Source organism: Equus quagga, chromosome 1 (assembly GCF_021613505.1).
Source record: "Equus quagga isolate Etosha38 chromosome 1, UCLA_HA_Equagga_1.0, whole genome shotgun sequence".
NCBI classification, from domain to species: Eukaryota; Metazoa; Chordata; class Mammalia; order Perissodactyla; family Equidae; genus Equus; species Equus quagga.
Window position 1 is genome coordinate 158,617,320 of NC_060267.1, and position 19,798 is coordinate 158,637,117.

The window sequence follows — 19,798 nt, forward strand, 5'->3', positions numbered from 1 at the left end:
TTCCATCTTTGTCAGGTGTTCTGAGGGGAGAATATTCAAGTGCACCAAACGAAGAACCAGCACCAGTGCAAAGTACTGCCCTAACGTTACGGTTTCTAGGGGATCATGTGCGGTGTGTTGACAGACTGGAGATGGCGTGTAAAACACACACGGTGCATTTGTTTTGTAGCTGCAGCTCTGTATCAGTTAGTGGCAAAGGGAATCTTCAGGGTTTGTGAGTGCTGTCGCTATCCCGAGTGGAAGGACAGTGTGACGGGGCGCTGCACTCAGATACGGTCAAGGAGGAGACCTTGGGGGAATTTAACACCCCCAATCCGTTGAGTACAGGTTGGAGATACACAGGGTCGTGGGGTCACATAGAACACACGACTGGGTTTCTATTCCACTCCGGCAGCCCAGGGAGCTGGAATTAGCAGTGCTGGGAGGCAGCTGGTTTCACACAGCAGCCACAGGGAACGCATCCAGCAGGGTGGTAAGGCTTGTGCCCGATTTGGCTGCAGCGGGACCAAGAAGCGGGTGGGCAGAGGCACAGCTGTTACCTGGCATGAAGGCCTGGCAAACAACAAGCCAGAAGCAGCAAGCTTGAGCCTTTGTAGCTTCACCAACGCTGGGGGAGAAGCTGCACAAAGACGTTTCTCTGCTGGGAATGCCCTTGATTCCCACTGCGTACCATTTCCTTCGGGAGGAATAGGAAATAGACACTGACATCAACTAGCCCTCTGTGTTGTCATCCGACAGGAGGAGTCCAAGGACAATCAGGAGAATTAGGTGACTCCAGCCTTTCAGTATGAGGAGGGAAACACTAAGCTGGAGGAAGCCTTACTGTCCTCTGGGATGAAGAAGTAGGAAAAACCCCTAAGAGCTGATGGAAAGGAAAATGGAGAACCCACTCTTCAGGATGTAGAGACAAAGGACAAAGAGTTAAAAATAAAAACAAATGGATAGCTTAGGAGCAGAGGGTAGTGGTTAAACAGAGATAATTGAGGTTTCTAAAAAGGAGACGTTGCAAAAGAATGAGAGTCACGTTCAAATATATAATAGAAAAAAACTTGCCTGAGCTCTAGGAGACCTGATTAGGCATAGAGAAACGGCTAACGCAGCATCTGTCTGTATTCATGAAAAAATATCCAGAGATATCCTGGTCACGGTTTAAAATTTCAGATACTGCCAAAGCATCCAGGGAGAAAATCAGGTGGCCGGCAAAGGGGGCATCATATTCCCCTCTGACGTTGTCTCTGCAATATTGAAGTTTAGAAGTGCGTTGATTATAGTGATGAGGGGGCAAAGATTTGGTACAAGAACTTTATTCCAGTGAAAGTTCCAAACTAGAACATTCCTGATGATATATATATATATATGCTTTATAAATATTTGCTGAATGAGTAAAGGACCCTCACCATGTGTGTAAAAATAAGTTGGAGAAATGGGGATGGACAGTGCTTAGAGGAAGCTGAGTCATTTCCTCTTTCCCCCGGGGTAAAGCAGAAAATTCAGGAGGGTAAATAGTGGAACTTTCTGTTCCCTTTATGCTTAAGAACCAATTTTTTTTGTCATTTCAAAGTGGAAGTCGAGTTCATTATTTCCATGTGGTTGTTCTTATTACGAGCTCAAAGGGGCTTGGTCAGATTCTCTGAGCAAATAACTTAAGTCATGCATTTAGGAAGTGTCGGGCTCTCCGAGAGCAGACAGATACCTTTTGCCGTATAACAGACAGTCTCCCCCCGTCAACGGGCCTAAAGGGATAATGTGTCTTTCCTGGACTCTAACTGTCAGCTGTGAAATCCAACTCGATAGTACCATTTTTTCCCTCACCTCCGTATTAGTGTGATTCACTCTTCCTTAATTTTTCACTTTACTCTCCTGGATTTACATGATTCTTTGAATTAAGTTTTTTACTTATAGAGAATTGATTGCAGATTGATTCATAACCACAAGTCTTTTAAGATGACTGCTTACCAGTGACCCACATGTTGGCTTGTACAGGTGTCTCTGTTTGATGCTCACCCGCTGCTGAGCAGCACTGTTTCCCCATTTAGAAACAATCCACTTTGAGATTGTGGGGATTTAGTAGAACAATAGATGGTGGTTTTGTGTTATAAACAACACCAGAGCTGCCTGATTCTGGCCGCTCTAGAGTGAGGGGAAATCAAGCGAGGACGATTTGCAGAGTTTGTCCCAGGAGCTCTCAAATGAATGAGATCTATTCTGGATCAGGGATTAAGACCAAGGCTGACCCAGGACATGAGAGATAGAGAGGTTTATTCTATATCTGACTGATTCCAGAATCAATTTGAAAGAATTCCGGAATCAATGTGAATTAGTTGAATGAATGGTTGTAGGATTTTTACCCTTGGCCTAGTCATTAGTCACACATATTGGATCGTCTTTTAGGTAATATGAGGTTGTTCCCTGATTTGGGGGTGAAGTCTGGAGAAAGTCTTTATCTTTGTCCTGGGAAATACGTTTCAGGAAGTATTAAGGGTGCATGATTTACCTCCCTCTTGAATTTAACCTTGGCTCAGAATAAACGTGGCAGTGGGTTGGGGATTTCCTGAGAATTTCTTTGCCCTCCTCCAAATGTGTCAGAGATGAACAGCTCTGTTCTTTGTCTTGTATTGTCTATTGTATCCAGAGAACATTTAATTCTCTGTTTGAAGAAGGCTAAGGCTGGATTATTTTTGCCTGTGGATTATCCATTTTGTGAATTATCAAGAGTGAATTTTGGACCACTTTTCCTGAATATAGTCATGTGCTAGGAAATGCAAACTCATTTCAATGCTAGCACAACATCAGTAGAACCACAAATTGGCTGCAAAATATATATATAATGTGTTTCAATGCCAAATGAAAATATTTTTTTATTTTTTTATTTTTTATTTTATTTTTTTTTATTTTTAAAGATTTTCTTTTTTCCTTTTTCTCCCCAAAGTCCCCCCGGTACATAGTTGTGCATTCTTCGTTGTGGGTTCTTCTAGTTGTAGCATGTGGGATGCCTCCTCAGCGTGGTCCGATGAGCAGTGCCATGTCTGCGCCCAGGATTCGAACCAACGAAACACTGGGCTGCCTGCAGTGGAGCGCGCGAACCCAACCACTCGGCCACGGGGCCAGCCCCCCCAAATGAAAATATTTTTATATTATCCATTTCTTTATTATCAGTGCCTTTATGAAGTGAATAATTTTGACTTTATATTGCTGTTGCTTAATAGATAAAATAAGCACAAAGGCATGAAGCAGAATCATCCTTCAACAAAATTTTAAATGGCAAGTTCATATCTGCTAGCGTTTGTGTAATTTTCTCGATAATCCTGGTTTATTATATTTTTAATGTCACTATGATCCAAGAATTTACAGAATATTCTCCTCAACATATATGTACATATATAAAATATACATATATCTTTGAAATATCACCTGGTTTGATTCTATTATATTAGCACCCAAAGGGACTTAACTTGTCATGTATTCCCAGTCCTATTGTTAGTAAAGGGTTCATGCGATTGTAGAGCTGCCGAAAGGATGACAGGAGTTTAGGCCAGTGGTTTATAAATTCATTCATTCATTTGTTTTGTTTATTTGTTCATTCATTCAGTGGAAGGGAGAAAAGAAAATGTATTAAGTATACGTTAAAATTACATATAATAAATATATTAAGATTATCTACATATTACATGTACAGAAACACACGCACACACATAGAAAATCTCCTAAGGGAGATTGAAGCTGCCAGCTCACTAGCGTGCTAGTGATGTGCATTAGGGTGCTTGGTGGTGGGTAGGGGCCTGGGGATAAGGAGATTTCTATTAGAAAGGTAGGGGAGAGAAGATTCAGTGCAGGAAGGTGAGGTGTGTGGGAGGAAGAGTGGGTGAGGGAGTAATTTTCCAGGGGGTGGGAGTTGAGGGAGAGATGAGAAAGCCTTGGGGCGGCTTCCCAGGTATAGGGGATGCTGAGAGTTTGAAGAGAGGATTTGAGGAAGCGTTACTGTGGGTCTGTGTTGAGTACCCTTTGACGTTCTTGCAGAGATACCATTAAGATTGGATTCTCTCTCTCCTTTTGGCTGTTGGGCAGTGTTTCCTGGGAGGAGAGCCTGCGTGGAGACAAGTGCATGCTGGGTGCTGATGATATGGTGGTGGGCATGAAGCACATGCCCTTGCTCTCATGAACTTATGTGCTGGTAGGGGAGCTGGTGCGTGAGCAAATAACCACCAAAGTACCATTCATTCATTCATTATCCATTCATTCATTCATCAACTGTTTTTTAAGCACCTTCAACACGCCAGGCACTGTTTTAGGTTCTTGGGATTCTGATTCATCAGTAAAACAGACAATACTATTCCTGCCTGTGATGGCTTTATAATGTGCCACCCTACCTAAGCTGAATTTCCCAGAATTTCCTTCTCTGTAAGTTTCCGGGTGTAAGTTTCTGGGTTAGGGATGGCCACAAGAGATATTTGCATAAGATCTGGAAGGCAGGATTGAAGTGGCAGCCAATAGTGTTTGAAGGTCAATGTGGGGCACCAGGCACTGCTATAGCTCACGCACTTTGGAGCTGATCTGTTGCCTCGCCTTCCTGGCATGCTGTGGGTGACCTTCGGGCCCTGCTGGATCTCTTCCTCGTGCTTCTCTGAGGCCTGGGCCCAGCACGCTGCAGCTCCATGGCAAAGGGGCCAGCTCATGCAGATTCCCCGCAGCATTGAGGTTGCAGTCAGTGAGAGACAGACGTAGGTTCCAGTTTGTCTGTGAGCTCCACTATGTCCCTGCTCTCGCGGACGTCCAAGTGTCCTTCCTGACCACTGGTTGACTCGGGGCGAGCAACTTCAGGCTCCACACCAGATGCAGAGGCAACAGCCCGCACAGCCGCCCCACGTGCCCCCACAGCTGCATAATGACGAATCCCTCTGATCACTCCCTGTTCTCTGTCGCCCATTGTGGTTCTCCTGTTCTGACTGAACCCTGGTGGACATGCTGCCCTTGTGCAGCTTATATTCTAGACAGATAGGCAGGTGCTGCATTAAATAGGGTCGTCATGATGGGCCTTACTGAGAAGATAAGATCCGAATAGACTTGAAGGAGGGGAGGGGCTAGCCAAAGGAAAAGCTTCAAGGGAAGAGGGAACAGAGAACACACTGCCTGAGGCAGGAGAAGGCCTGGAGCCTTCCAGGAGCTTCAAGGATGCCCGTGTGACTGGAAAGGAGAGAGCAAGGAGGAGGGCAGGAGGTTATCAGGCTGGAACTGTAACAGGGGGTCTGATTTGTGCAGCAGGGGTGGAAAACATCAGCCTGACAGCCCCCCTGCCTGTTTTTGTACATTCAGTCTCAATGGCACACAGCCAGGCTTCTTCATTTACGTGTCGTCTGTGGCTGCCTTCTGGCTACCATGGCAGAGTTGAATAGTTGTGACAGGGACCATATTGCCTACACAGCCTGAAATATTTACTAAAAATGTTTGCTGACCCCTGGTGTAGAGCCTCAGAGGTTTTGGTTTTACTCTGAAGGAAACAGAGCCATCTCAGGGCTTTTGTGTGTGTGCGTGTGTGTGAGGAAGATTGACCCTGAGCTAACATTCATTGCCAATCTTCCTCTTTTTGCTTGAGGAAGAAAATCCCTGAGCTAACATCTGTGCCAATCTCCCTCCACTTTGTATATGGGACACTGCCACAGCATGGCCTGATGAGTGGTGTGTAGGTCTGCGCCCAGGATCTGAACCTGAGAACCCCGGGCCATCAAAGCAGAGTTTGCGAACCCAACCACTACACCACCAGGCCAGCCCCCATCTCAGGGTTTTGACAGAGAAAGGCCATACTCTGATTTATCTTCTTTTTTTCTTTTGGTGAGAAAGATCAGCCATGAGCTAACAGATGTTGCCAATCTTCCTCTTTTTGCTTGAGGTAATATCTGTGCCTGTCTTCCTCCATTTTTTTTTTTTTTTATGTGGGATGCCATCACAGCATGGCTTGATGAGTGGTGTGTAGGCCCATGCCCAGGATCCGAACTGGCAAACCCCAGGCTGCCAAAGTGAAGCACGCAAACCCAACCCTACACCACCAGGCCGGCCCCCATCTCAGGCTTTTGAGCAGATCAGGGCCATGCTCTGATTTATCTTCTATAGGAATTATTCTTGCTGCTGTGTTGAGCACAGATTGCAGGGGCAAGGGTGGAAGCAGGGAGCTATTGCAACGATTGAGCCAGGAGATGATGGTGGTTTCGATCAGGGTAGCAGCAGGGGAGGTGGTGAGAAGGGGTTGGATTCTGATGATCTTTTGAAGGTTGAGCCAAACTGACAGAATGGATTTGGGGTGTGGGAAAAATAGAGGAGTCAATAAATGTATAATTACAACCTGTCTTAAGTGCTGGTATAAAAAGATTCCTTAGAAGTGCCTCAGGGACCCGTGAGGACGGGAGCAATGCCAAGCTCCAGCCCAACACGAGCAGCTCTGCTTTGTCTGCTTTACGTATTGGACTTTCTCCTAACACAGCTGTTCTCAGCCTTGGCTGCGTGTTGGACTCACCTGGGGACGTTTATAAGGTACTGATGCCTGGGTCCCACCCCCCGAATTCTTATTTAATTTGTCTGGGTTTTGACCTGAGCATCAGGATTCATAAAAGCTCCCTGTATGATTCTTCCGTCAGCCAAAGTTGAGAACCACTGCTCTAATATTTTCTTTGAAGAAACTTTCTATGCCTTTTGAAAGATGGAAAAGGGCTGGTTTGAGATCTAGAAGTGTGTGATGGAGTTTGTCTTTTTTTATTTTTATTTTGATCTTCCAAGCACTCAGCACCTTCATAACGTCTCCTTAATTTCCTTTGAAGGAATTTCTTCCCCTTTTGTTCATAGCCTTGGTAGAAAGAGTGCCTGTCCTCGCACCGTGAGGATCAGCTTCCTGGATCTCTTCTCCTCCGTTCCCTGGTGCAGCCAGGTGGCAGCTGTTTGACTTAACCCCAACCAGTTGGACACACAGATGTCAGAGATGGTTGCAGGTGATTTGTTACAGCCGTGGCTCAAACGCTAGCATAGTCCTGTCCAGGATGTCCCACCATGAAATGACCGCTAAGACCTGCTCCCAGCTCCTTGGCCCTGAGTTCCCTTGGTTTTTTCAATCGATTCCCAAGCCAGGAGCCCTGGGCTCTTGATCATTCTGTCAGTATCCTTCCCCCTACCCTCTAGCGTGCCCAGAAATTCCCTACTGCTTAAGTTAGCTTTAGCCTGTGACCAAGAACCCTACTGACAGAGAAAGCCTGGGGGGCATTCTTTGCTCTATTTGTGTCATGACATTATTCCCGTCTATTCATTTGGCAACTATGCACTGTGATTTCTTTGTTGGAAAAGAGCGAACAGCAAGAATAACAATCTATTATTCAATATGGAACAGACAGATATGAGTTGGTGCCAGATCCTTTGGGGGTTATGACAATCATTTATAAAATTAGCATAGCTATCAATAATAACAACAATTTATTAATTATGTACTTCTTGAAAGGACAAAAATTTGATTTAATATTTCCGCAGATGCCAAGTCTTTGGTTGAAAACGCAAAACGTATAAAATCTCCAATTTGGTGGGCTAACAAGATCTCAGTCTTGGGGCATGTGTTGGCTATCCAGAGATTTACTGTAACAAACACCTGTGAAAGATAAAGGGGCGAGGTCACGGGAGCAGTTAGAGAGAAATGTCAGAACCTGCTGCAGCTCTGACACCTGTGAAACGAGAGGGAGGAGGAAGAAGGTTCTGGAGGCAGAACCTCAGATCGCAATGCAGCTCTGAAAAGGTCTGAATCAGGCTGATGGGGAGTTTCAGAGCAAAGATCGCCGGGTAGAGGACTCTTGTGTTGGCCAGGAACCGCCAGCTCCCCTAGCCCTGTGGGGCCCAGTCGTTGACTGGGGGCAACCTGGGAAGAGAGTGGCTCCATGTGAATGCCGGGACAGATCTAATAGAAGCGGCAGCTGACGGTGGCCAGCTAACTACATTCCTTGCAGCAAGTTCTGTCTTGAAAGATTTGAGCAGTGTACTTCCATAGAGGTCACAGAAGGTGATAGGAGGTAAACAAGGAGGATTTGCCTTTCAAAAATGGAGGTCAACCTCCCCCGCCTGCCCTGACCATTATTCAAGACCTCATAGGGCATGAGAGCTGAATATATGAGGGGAGGGGTTATTATTATGTATTTTGTGTGTGCTTCAGCAGGAAGTCTTTCAATCTGTTGTTTGAGGAGAGTGAGTTGTTATGAAAAATTAATGCATTTCCCTTCCCCTAGGGAGGGGTCAGAGATGCGCTGCTGGGGAGAGAGCAGGCACTATGGTAGTAAGAGTTGGCCCTTGGGGAAGGGTAAATAAATTTTGGGATATCTAGACCCCATCCTTTCTTGACTGCTCTAGCTATCTTCTTTCTGTTTTCTCCTCTCTTGTGTACCATCTATTGCTCCTTCTCTAGTAAATTATTTCTGTCCTTTATAAACATGTTCTTAATAAATTTCCCCTTGTCCTAAATTCCTCTCCAATCACCCTTCTATTATTCTGCACCTATTCAAGGCCAAACACACCAGCTTTCTCCTATTCTTTTACGCCATTCATTCTTCACTTTATCTGCCTCCACTCTCACTGCCCCTTAGAAATTGCATTTGCCAAGGCCACCAGTGACCTCCATGGAGCAAACTCAGTGGTCAGGTCTCTGCTCTTGCCTTGTGTAACGTCAGCGGCACTCAACACTGCTGGCACCCCCTTCTTTCTGAAACACTTCTCTTCCTTGGTTTCCCGTCTCCTGGTTCTCTCCCTCTGTCTCCCTGGCTTCTCCTTCTCAATGTCGTTTGTTGCCTCCTCCTCCTCAACCAAATCTAAACTGTGGACTTTCTCTGGTTTTGATCTGAACTGAGTACTCTTTTTTTTCCCTCTTTCTCCCAGTGTTTCTTGGTCAGGGTGTTATGGCCATTTTGGGCAAGATAATTCTTTGTTGTGTGGGATGTTCTTTACCTTGAAGGATTTTTAACATCCCTGGTCTCCAGCCACCTAAATCCTGTCTAAACTTTGGGCTTTTCATCAGCTCCCCAGACCTGACCCTGAAGGAAGGAATTTGTGCAAAGGGTGTATTAAGAAAGAGCTCCCAGGAGAACTGGAAAGAGTGTGGGGAAGTAGGGCATGGAAAGAGAGACACCAAGACAGAGTGATATTTCAGACTAAGATCCAGCCTCGGACTGATCCCCAGAGAAACTCTGAGCATAAATTACACCTCCCGATTGTCCTGGCTTGACACAAGGGAGCTGGGTTTTCATATTCCTACTCCCATCAGTCATTGGCTAAGAACTGTTCTGTGTGTGTGTGTGTGTGTGTGTGTATAGTGTGTGTGTTGGGGACAAGGGTGTTTGGTGCAAGTGGGTCAGATATGAACTCCCAAGCCTTTTCAATTCTCTGTGTTTGCAGCCAAAGCAGTCCAGCAGCTCAGAAGAAATCATTGAAGAAAGTTGCAGGTACAAGCCCTTAGAAGCAAAGCACCCAGAAGCTGGGGGATGGATGCTCAGGACTGGTAAGGAGGATTCCAGGGGGACTGGGCAGAGCACAAACAGCCTCTGTTACAATGGTCTGTGATGGGAACATGGACAGAGCAGGGTGGGTGGAGGCTGAGTGCAAGGAGGAGGAGAAGGGAGGGTGGGGCTGATTGATCAGACCCCTGAATCCCATTCCTGAGAGCGGTCCCTTGCAGGTCTGTTTTCTGGGAAGCCCTCAGGTGAGTGGCTATGAGAAGGCTATGTAAGAGCTACAATGTGGCTTCTTAGGAGCTGTGTGGGCACAGAAGCCTGCTTCCTACCTCTGGGTCCAGGCATCACTCTCTGGGACCAGCTGTCCACCTTGCTTGTACTCAGAGACCTGGCCTCCACATGCCCTTCACTGCATGCGTCTGGTCTCCTCCCAGCACTGCTCCAGGCCTCTCCTGAGCATAACAAGACCCCTGGTGGAGTGGAGGGTCGGTGTTCTCCCCACTATCAGCAGTGAACAAGACTGTCTGTTTCGCTGTGTCTTTCAGGTTGAGGTTTTATAATTAAAAAATCACTAGTGTGATAACTTTAAAGTGGAATGAAGACATTCTCCTGTTAAAAGTTAGAAAACTGTTTAATAAATGACTGCACTTGTAAATGTTAAAAGAGCATGGCATTTCTGAGTACACGTAGGTATGTACACCGCAAGCTGGGATAGAGGAAACTACATGCTTCATTATGTGGAAATACTGAAAAGCAGAGCAAGGAGAATATCAAGCTTCAACTCTAACACCCAAAGGTGACCGGTTTTAACATTTCGATTTATTTCTTTTAAATATTTTTCCATATAATGCTTTTTCCATCTAATGTTATAATAAAAATCCCTGCATATGCCCTTGAATTTTCTTGGATTATTTGAGATTGCTGCATAACATGCATGTATCTTACTTTACTCAACATTTTCCTGACAGTTGGATATTGAAGGCTTTTATGATTTTGTTTCATAAATACCACTGCAGTGAACAATATCATAAAGGGATGTGGGTGTGAGGGTGTGTATGTGTGTTTTGGACAATTTTCAAAATATTTTAGGGCTTGTTGTGGTCTGAAAACATGTCTAAAATTTCTTTGATTACTCCTTCCTTCAAGAGATGGCTCTTAATTCCCCTCCTCTTGAATATGAGATGAACTTAGTGATTCACTTCTAATGAATAGACTATGGCAGAAGTGATGGATGTGGCTTCTGAGACTGGGTCATCAAAGGCCTGTGACTTCTTCCCTTCTTTCTCTTGGGACATTTGCTTTGGGGAAACGAGTTGCCATGTTGTGAGGATGCTCAAGCAGCCCATGGAGAGGTCCAGGCAGTGACCTCTGCTTACAGCTTCGTGCAGGGCCTCCATCCAACAGGCAGGCAAGTGAGTCATTTTGGAAGCAAATCTTGTAGCCCCAGACAAGCCTTTAGATGAACGCAGCCGGCGCCAACACAGCGACTACAGCCTCTGAGAGATCTGAGCTAGAGCATGTCAGCTAAGCTGCCCGGGAATTCCTAACCCGCAGAAACTGTGGGATGAAAATGTCTGTTGTTTGGGGATAATTTTTAATGTAACAATAGACAACTAATATAAGGCTCTTGATATATTTGAATTGCCTCTTCAAAAGGTTACACAGATTTATTCACTCATCAAAAATAGATAAGAATGGCTGTTTTACTATGCCCTTTTCAATTGAATTTTTACAACTAATGAAAAAAAATCTTTGCTAATGCAGAAATAAATTATTATAAGTCCTAGATTCTTTCATTCTGCTGAGCTTAAAATTAGAGTTGAAGTAATTTCAGTGTCACTTAATGAAATCTTTAAGTAAAGAAACCATTAACACAAGGACTTTAGAAAATGCAAAACAATGATTTAAGTCATTGCCCTTTGTTGAGAAAAGATAAGAAAGGGTAGAAAATACTTATATATCACTTATCATAATATTTAAGTTAATTTTATGATTATTCTTTATCTTGTCATTATAAAGCTGAGCTTCTGTCTAAAATACATTTACTGAGAATGGTGAAAATTTTCCTGTAATCTTGAGAGTTTTTCTTTAATAGATCTAGGACTCTTCTCTTGAAACCTTAAGAGTATTAGTGTTTCTTGTAGGCAACTACACTTGCTGGAATGTTTGTGCTAGAGAACAATATCTTTTTTATTATTATTATTATTTTTTTTATTGCGTTATTGATAGGTTACAATCTTGTGAAATTTCAATTGTACATTAATGTTTGTCAGTCATGTTGTAGGTGCACCACTTCACCCTTTGTGCCCACCCCCCACCCCCCCACCTTTCCCCTGGTATCCACTAAACTGTTCTTGGTCCATAGTTTTAAATTCCTCATGAGTGGAGTCATACACAGATTATCTTTCTCTCGCTGGCTTATTTCACTTAACATAATTCTCTCAAGGTCCATCCATGTTATTGCAAATGGAATGATTTTGGAGAACAATATCTTTTACTTAAAATTATTTATTTCTTAAAGAAGGTGGCAGAGAGCGTAGTACTAAAATTGTCAAGGAATCACATGAGTGGTGATCGCAAGTCTACAGATGCCGCAGCAAGGAGGTTGGGGGTGGTGTATCAGGATGGTGTACCTCTTGAGGGGAGTTAGAGGTCTTTCGGAAGAGGAATTCAGGTCTGGAAGTGGTAAAAAAGAGCCAGAGGGACATCCACACTTCAGGCCCAGGGACATGCAGGATATGGGAGAAAACCAGCCCTCACGTGAGAGCGTTGCATGGAAAGAGCCATCGGGGACAGCCGGGCTTTGTTTAGAACAAGAAAGTGAAGGCCTCCTAAGAGTGTAGGATCTAAGGATGTGGCTGGTAACAGACTGTGACTTCCAGGGGATACAGCGGAAGAGTTTGAGTGATGGACAAGAAGTGGGAGACCGGGTGTGAGTAAAAGATGTCCTAAACCAGGTGGGGGTGAGAGGCCTGGGACCCAGAGACAAGGACACTGAGGCTGAGAGAGGTTAAATGACTTCTCTAAGTCACTTAGTTGATAGGAAACATCATTTGTCTCTTGATTCTCAAGAACTACAGAGGAATTTTGTAGAAGGCACTTAGTGAATGTTTGTTGAATGACTAAATCTACTTATCTCTATGAACAAATGCAATCATCTGAACAGTTCAAGAAAAAAAGTAAACCTTTGTATCAGTTAATTCAATATTTCAGTAAAAATGGGATTTTTGAGCCTCAGTCACCCTCTCCTCATCCCGCCACTGCTGCCGGATAATTCGTTTTGCTTGGTATGTATTAGGTTATCACGGGCACGGTAGTGTCATCAGCTCATTGAACACAGGAAAATGGAATTGTGGAAATAACTTTCTAAATGCAAGAGTGAGTTAATTTCTAAGAGAGGATACAAATGTACTGGCTACATTTGAAGTGACATTTAAATATACTAGACGCTAGGACACAGATGCCTTTTTGGCCCTCCTGGCTATGTTATGTAGTTCATGAACCATATTAGTCTACTTTTCTTAAAAAAATAAAAGGTGACTTCGCTCCTCAACCTTGTGATAATTGTTAATTGACCATGACCTTACTAATCTGCTTAGTCATCTCAAGCAGGTTTCAAAAGTCTTGGAGTAGGGGAGGTGTTCATAAGCTTTTCCTTTGTACATAAGTCATACAGGTAAACATAGCCATTGTAATATCATAAAAGAATCAGCCCTTGAACAAAAAATGAAATCTCAATTCTTCTCTACACTCTTTCAATAAACTAAAAATTGGGAGGAGGGCTTCTTCTATGAGAATATTAATAAAGCCTTGAATAAAATGTAATATTTGTAGGTTTTCAAATATCCTCATCTAGGAGAATATGCACAGTACAATCAACTACCCCATTATTTCTGTGTTTTCTAAAGCTCATCCATTTCTTTTCATCATTATTTGAATTTGTAGAACACTTCAACTGCTGTGAAGCCACTTCTGTGAGTAAACTGGAGGGAGTGGTACTGCCCGTCGAATCATAGAAGCCCAAAGCAGCCTGTAAGAATGTTGGGCTCACGGGCAGCTGAGCTGCTACCTGGCCTTGCGATGGCGCATGCGCGGAACAGCAAGAAACGTAACGGAGAGGGAAAAACACGCACCTGAAATGAAGCAAAGACTTCCGATAGATAACTAATTAGCATTAACATTTTAATTGAAAACTCCTGGAAAACAATGAAAATTGATAGCCCCTGAATTTACTCTTATGTAAAGTGTTAATCAGGGAACTCTGAAGAAGTCTTTTGTTTGTATTAATTTTGTTTTTTAAGTACATGAATGAAATCCTCTAAGTTTGACCTCTTACACTATATGGTTTTCATTCTAAATGTACAAGTAGAAGCTGACTCATGAAGTTATATGTAGCGTCCATGAAAACAGTGTGTTAGGAGGCTGCCATCTTATTATTTTCATATTTATTTAAAATGTATATAAATGTATTTATTTTTAAATATAAATATTTTTATTTAAATATATTTTAAATGCGTCAATCCGCATCCTAACTCGTAGTTCAGAGAGATGGTACGGAAACAGTTTTGTGTTCGCTCACTTGAACAAGCCACCTCCAATTCTTCTGGGAAAAACGCACACATAATCAAACACGTAAATGAAGAAATGGATGCTAGCTTAAACAAAAATAGGCAATTTGAGCCTGTGCTGACATCATAACAAAATTGATGTTATTTTACTCAGGCTTTATTTTCCGTGGATCACTGACTCGTCAAAAATTGTAAGAAACTCTCAAACTTATAATAATTAGGAAAAATGTGATTTGTCCTTGCCCTCAGCTCCTTTCAAACTTTGATTTTAGAAATAAATTTGCTTGGCTATGTCTATTTATGATATCATAGAAGAGTTCGATTTTATAAAGTTATGACTAGCACTTGCATTTGGCAGAAACTCTAATCCTTATAACTAGGAAGGGAGAAAATCTTTTCAATCCAAACCTCTCTGAATGTGTGTTTAATGCCTCTATCCCGTAAAAAAGCTGCTGCCGTTGTTGAGTCGTTGGTGCAGGACTCATTCCGGGGCTTTCCTCAGTGTTGGCTTTGAACCATCTCCAGCCTCTATCCTGTTGCCTGCACACCGGGACACTTTATCTGTGCGTGGCTTGGGCTCTGCAGCCGTCTCTGTTCTACCACGGCCCCTCCTGCGATCTCCAGTGCTCCTCTCTACCCCTGATGCTGGGCCTGGGCGTCCGGCATCCCATCCCTCCTGGCTGGGCCCTTGGTGCTCGGGACCTTCACTAATCTGGAAGTGGGAAGTGGACATCTGCAGAGACTGGTCCTCCTATGCATGATAATTTAGGAAACAGAGCAGAAATTTGCCAGGCATTACCATTTCTAATGAGTGACTTTCATGCAATTATACTTTTTAAAGATTATATAAAAAGAGACAAATCGTGTGTCTGAAAGATTAGCTAAAGTTGTAGTACTTTCCTACTAAAAAGATTCTCCTATCACTCTGGATGGCTTTGAGAAAAGAACTAAAACACAACAGATCATCATGAAAACTATCTATTTCTTGTAGCAAGAGTTCACATTAGCTTTAATTCCATTTTTTTTGTAGGAAAACAAAATGAAAACCAGTACAATAGTGTTGTGTGTGTGGGTTAGTTTCTAAGCAACCCTCAACAAATCTAGTGCTGCAGACACTAAGTAATCTTCTTAGACTCTGTTTCTTTGTTTCGAGCTTTGCCAACTCGTCTAGTCCAGGCTCCGTTTCTGCTAGAGAGTCACTGAGACAGTGCAAGGCTGATGGTGACTCTCTTCTCCTTAAAGCAAATCTGTAAAAACAACAATGTCCCCTTTAAACTCACGGGAACAGCCACCATCAAGCCAGTCCAAAGTTCTGTGCATGTTCTCTCTTTCCAGAATGCTCCATCGCTCTGCTTTGTGGTCCCTAGTTGCCCCCCATGACCCACCTGAAAGGGCTCCCCTGTGAAATCTCTCACTTTCCCCTCTCAAGTTGAGCCGATTCTACTTGATGCCATAGCTGTATACTGCACATAACTATTTCTCACGATGACCTATGAATATTTATCCTCTTTGAGACTTTGGTCCGGTCTTTGAGCTCCTTGAGGGAGAGCCCTAATCTCTTCTCTGACTCCAGAACCTGGCCGCTCATGATATGTGTGTGGAGTGAGTGAGTGAATGATGCAGAGGAGTAATGAAAAACCAGCCCCGGCAGTCTGTCTTGCGATACTAAGGTGTGATGCGGCCATCAGCTCCTATGACACAAATTGTTTTTTCTTCTCTTAAAAATATTAACTTTAGACTGTGGAAGTTTGGGTGACACACAGCCCTGGCATGGGAAAGCAAATTTGACAGGGTCTCAATAATATTCCTTCACTCCAGCTGGCCAAAGGAAGGTAAGTCAATGCTTTTCTCTACAAAGCCAATACATTTTTATTTGGTGTGTCATTTATAACCTCTGAATGACTTGTTATAGGTGCAGTGAGAGAGTTGAGAGAGGGATTTCTTTGAGCTGGGCTGGCTGGCTGCCCAGGCAGGCTCTCTCTCGAGTGTCATCGTCCCAGCAGGGCTGCCCTATTCGTGGTCTGGTTTTCTGCCTTGCGCAATCTTGATATTTCATTCGGCGCAGAAAGGATCATATAACCAAACCCACAAGACTTATATATGTTAATCAAGATCCTGAACTATTAATTTACAGTGAAAAATATAGCTGGCAAGCAGGTGAGAAATTCACATTAGCTGGGTAGTGTGTTTTTGCTGCTTTAGGAAACCAGTGTTTAAATCACAAGTTGCATAGTGGATCCAAAGGAAGAGAAAGGGGACGTTTGTCATTGAACCAGGAGTCTAATGCTCCACTTCCCTCTTGGCACCGAGCTGCCAACAGACTGCATATTTGTGTTCAGGGGCCCTGGATGGGCCCGCTGCAAAGTCCTTGTATTTTGACTTCCCACTTACAAAACTCCAACGCAGTCAGTTCCTGCCGTCAATAAGATTTCTTCAGACAAGGCAAAATAAAACTGTCAGGTCTTGAATTTTCATATTAGAACTAGAGTCCAGAAGACTTCTGTCACACTACGTGTCCTGGACAGTCTGATTGGACTTCAGAGCATTCAAATCCCTGTGGCCTTACCTGCTTTTGAATTCATTTCTACATTTAGCTAATCTCATCCGTTCTGTATTTACTCTTATTAATTTCATTCTTGGAAAATGGTTACATTATTTGCAGGTTTTGGGGGATCTGGGCTTTGCTTCTAATGTTGATAACACAATTTTGGGCACTTGGTCCACTGCCACACTCCCTGCAAATAGTAATGGATAATTATTCCTTTAGCAGTGCTTTCAGACTGCCAGTCCCCATGCATCAGTGTGTCGTAAAATCAAATTAGTGAGTTTTGACTGGCAGCTAAAAAAAGGAAATAGAATAGAAAATATTAGCATGCACGACGCAGCGTTAGGTAAATATTGCTTTGTATGTATTCTGTGTACTGGGTTGTGATATAAAATGTTTTTCTGACTCTGGGTCGGGGTTAAAAAAGTTTTCTAAACCCCTCCCTACAACTCAGTTTCATCCTCTGTCTTAGAGAGCAAGATGTTCTTTGTGCATGAAGGTGTTAGAAAGTGTATCTAGATAAGACCTTTGCCATGAAGAGCCCTGTCATTGAGAGGACAGTATGTGCTGTGTGTCGGAGGCCAGCAGAGGTGTCCCACGTTGGGGAGTGTGTGTTGGGAGCAGTGGTTAAAACAGGTGCAAGTCACGTAAAGCCAAACGGGAGGTGAGAAATCTGCTGGGAGCAAAGATGGGAGAACTCACGGACGCCGGCGGGTCACTGCTTGTTGCTCAAGTCTTTCTTTTGCACTGGAGCTTGGGGTTCCCTGTCAGAGCAGAGCTGCACCGAATTTATCTACTTCCGGGTGAGACCGGGTCCCCGTGATGCCTGCTTGGACTCAGCCAGTCAGGACAAATGAAGAGATTTTCATATGACATTCTAATTTTCTTAGGAAATTGCTTTCATAAGCACAAAAAGTGCAGCATATAGTTGGGTACTCAAAGATAAGTGTTTGGAAAACTCTTTGAGTCACAAATACGTTTTAATTTCTTTTCTCTGGAGTCCAGTTTGTTTCATACGGTGACTGTGTTCTTGAACAGATGGTGCTGAGTATTTGAAAATGTCAGACTGCGTTATCTATCCATCCATCCTTCCATCCATCTCCATCCATCCACCAGAGTGCATTATCCATCATCCATCCACCCATCCATCTCGATCCATCCATTTGTCCATCTATTCATCCGTCCTTCCCTTGTTGAGCACCTATGTACTCCGTGCAAGCAGTTTGCCCTCACATTGTGTGTTTTCAGTGTCAGGAAATCTTAGGTTGGAAGAGAATTTAAAAGTTATTTGGCGTAGTTCTCATCAGAGGAATGCATCTTCTCTACAGATCTTCTGGCAGATGATCACCCAGGCTACTACAGTCATGGGAATACACCCCTCTGACTGAGAAAGTTCTTTGTGTTAAACCGAAACCTGTTTTCCTCTAGTTCCCCTCAGAAGCCTCTTGTCTGATCCTCAAACAGCTGAGGATACTGGAGAGCCAGTTGTCTCCTGGTCCATCCCAATTCCTACTCCAGTTCCTCAACTGGCTGGCTTTCGAGCTAATCTTGATGGTGCATTGGGATTTGCACTCCCGTCAGACGGTGGGATCCAGACCAGCTCTGATGTCTGATAGGTCTGAGGTGTGCCCCCATTCCAAGCTACACCATTCAAGTTCCCTCGCCGGTGCCAAGCTTTTGTGTGTTACTTCTCTCTGGTGTGGGGTGGTCACTCTAGGGTCCCTCTGGGATTGACATCTGAATCTGAAGCTCACCCTAACTTGGGTCTTGAGAACCTTCTAGCCTTTTCCTGTTCCTCTATCCCCAGCCCCTGGATGGATGGGATTTAGCCTGAATGGTCCTCCCCCTGGCACTGTGGTGCTCCCATCTGCCAGTATAGATGGAACCCTTGGGAACTGATACCATCTGAAATTGAGGCTGAGCTGGCCATGTGCCTTTGAGCATTCCAGTCCAGATTCTCGGCTTATTTCCTCGGGACCAGTCATAACGTCAGATGAGTCCCACAGCTCTGGCACTCTCTTCTTCTGGATGTCTCTGCATAGACTTATCTTTGAGGTTCCAGCCTGCCTCTCAGTGAGTCTCTCCAAGGTATGCATATCGGTTCTAACTCTGCATATTGGCTCCAATTCCAGCCCATGGGGCCGTGTATCTGATGGCTCTTCATATAGTTGAAGATGCTTGCTTTTTTGGTTTTCTCCTGCCGCATAATAAACCACCCCAACACTCAGTGGCTCAACACAACAATGATAACATTTTTGCTAATAATCTTGCAATTTTGCAAAACTCAGTGAGGGAAAGCTCATTTGTGCTCCATGGGGCATTGGCCGGGGTAGCTGGATGAGGTAAGGGTCCACTGCCAAGCGGCGCACTCACATGGGCTGGCAGGGAGCTCGGCTGGGGCTGCTGGCTGGGGAAGTGAATCCTGCTACGTGTGCACCTGTCCTTGTAGCTGCTTGAAATTCCTTATGACGTGGTGGCTGGGTTCTGAACGCGAGGAAATGGAAGTTCCAGCCTTCTTAAAGCACAGCAGCACTTTCCCTGCATTCTCTTGGCCAAAGTGTCACAGATTAAGCCTAGATTCAAGGGTTGGGAAAGAGAATGCCACCTCTTGATGGAGGGGATTGACAGAGATTTTGCAGCCATTTATAATCCACCACAGTTACTACAGGCACATGTTGCCCTATCTTCTTTGCTTCACCCCTCTTCCCACCCTTCAATCTTCTCTTCTCTAGGCTAAAAAGCCCTTGTTGCCTGGCTTCAATCTGAACCTTATCAATGTATAAACAATATTTACTTTATAAATAATAATTATGGTCATGCCAGGAATTGAGATGGGTGCTGGTGATGCTGAGAAGATTAAGATGTGGACACTGTCCTTAAGGAAATCATAGATTAGAAACATACTGTTCTTTTTCTTCTCTGATCTAGTTTTAATCATTCTCCCTCAAGCATCTCCACCAAGAACCTAATGCAATATTTTAATGTAAGCCTATTATGGAGAATAGAACAAGATTTTCAGCTCCTTTCTATTAAAGCTTATATCTTTCTTGATGTGACCCAAGGTCGTTAACTTCTTTAAGAGTTACATTTCATTGTTAATTGACACTGAACTTATTATTGATTATAAGCCTAAGGCAGCTTTTCTAATGTCCTGTTGGTATGGCATGGCACTTCTATCTTGTACTTGGAAAGCTGGATTTTAGACACAATTCAGCTACTTAATA

The 19,798-nt window shown here is 43.8% G+C and overlaps 1 protein-coding gene across 1 annotated transcript in view; it reads left to right on the top strand.

Annotated features, from left to right (window-relative positions):
- Nucleotides 1-19,798, top strand: part of LOC124226726 (uncharacterized) — a 245,622-nt gene that overhangs the window by 89,241 nt on the left and 136,583 nt on the right. The window contains exon 4 of the mRNA XM_046640420.1: nt 9,406-9,508. Within this exon, the coding sequence (XP_046496376.1) occupies nt 9,406-9,508 (103 nt within the window). The remainder of the gene's footprint in view (nt 1-9,405; nt 9,509-19,798) is intronic.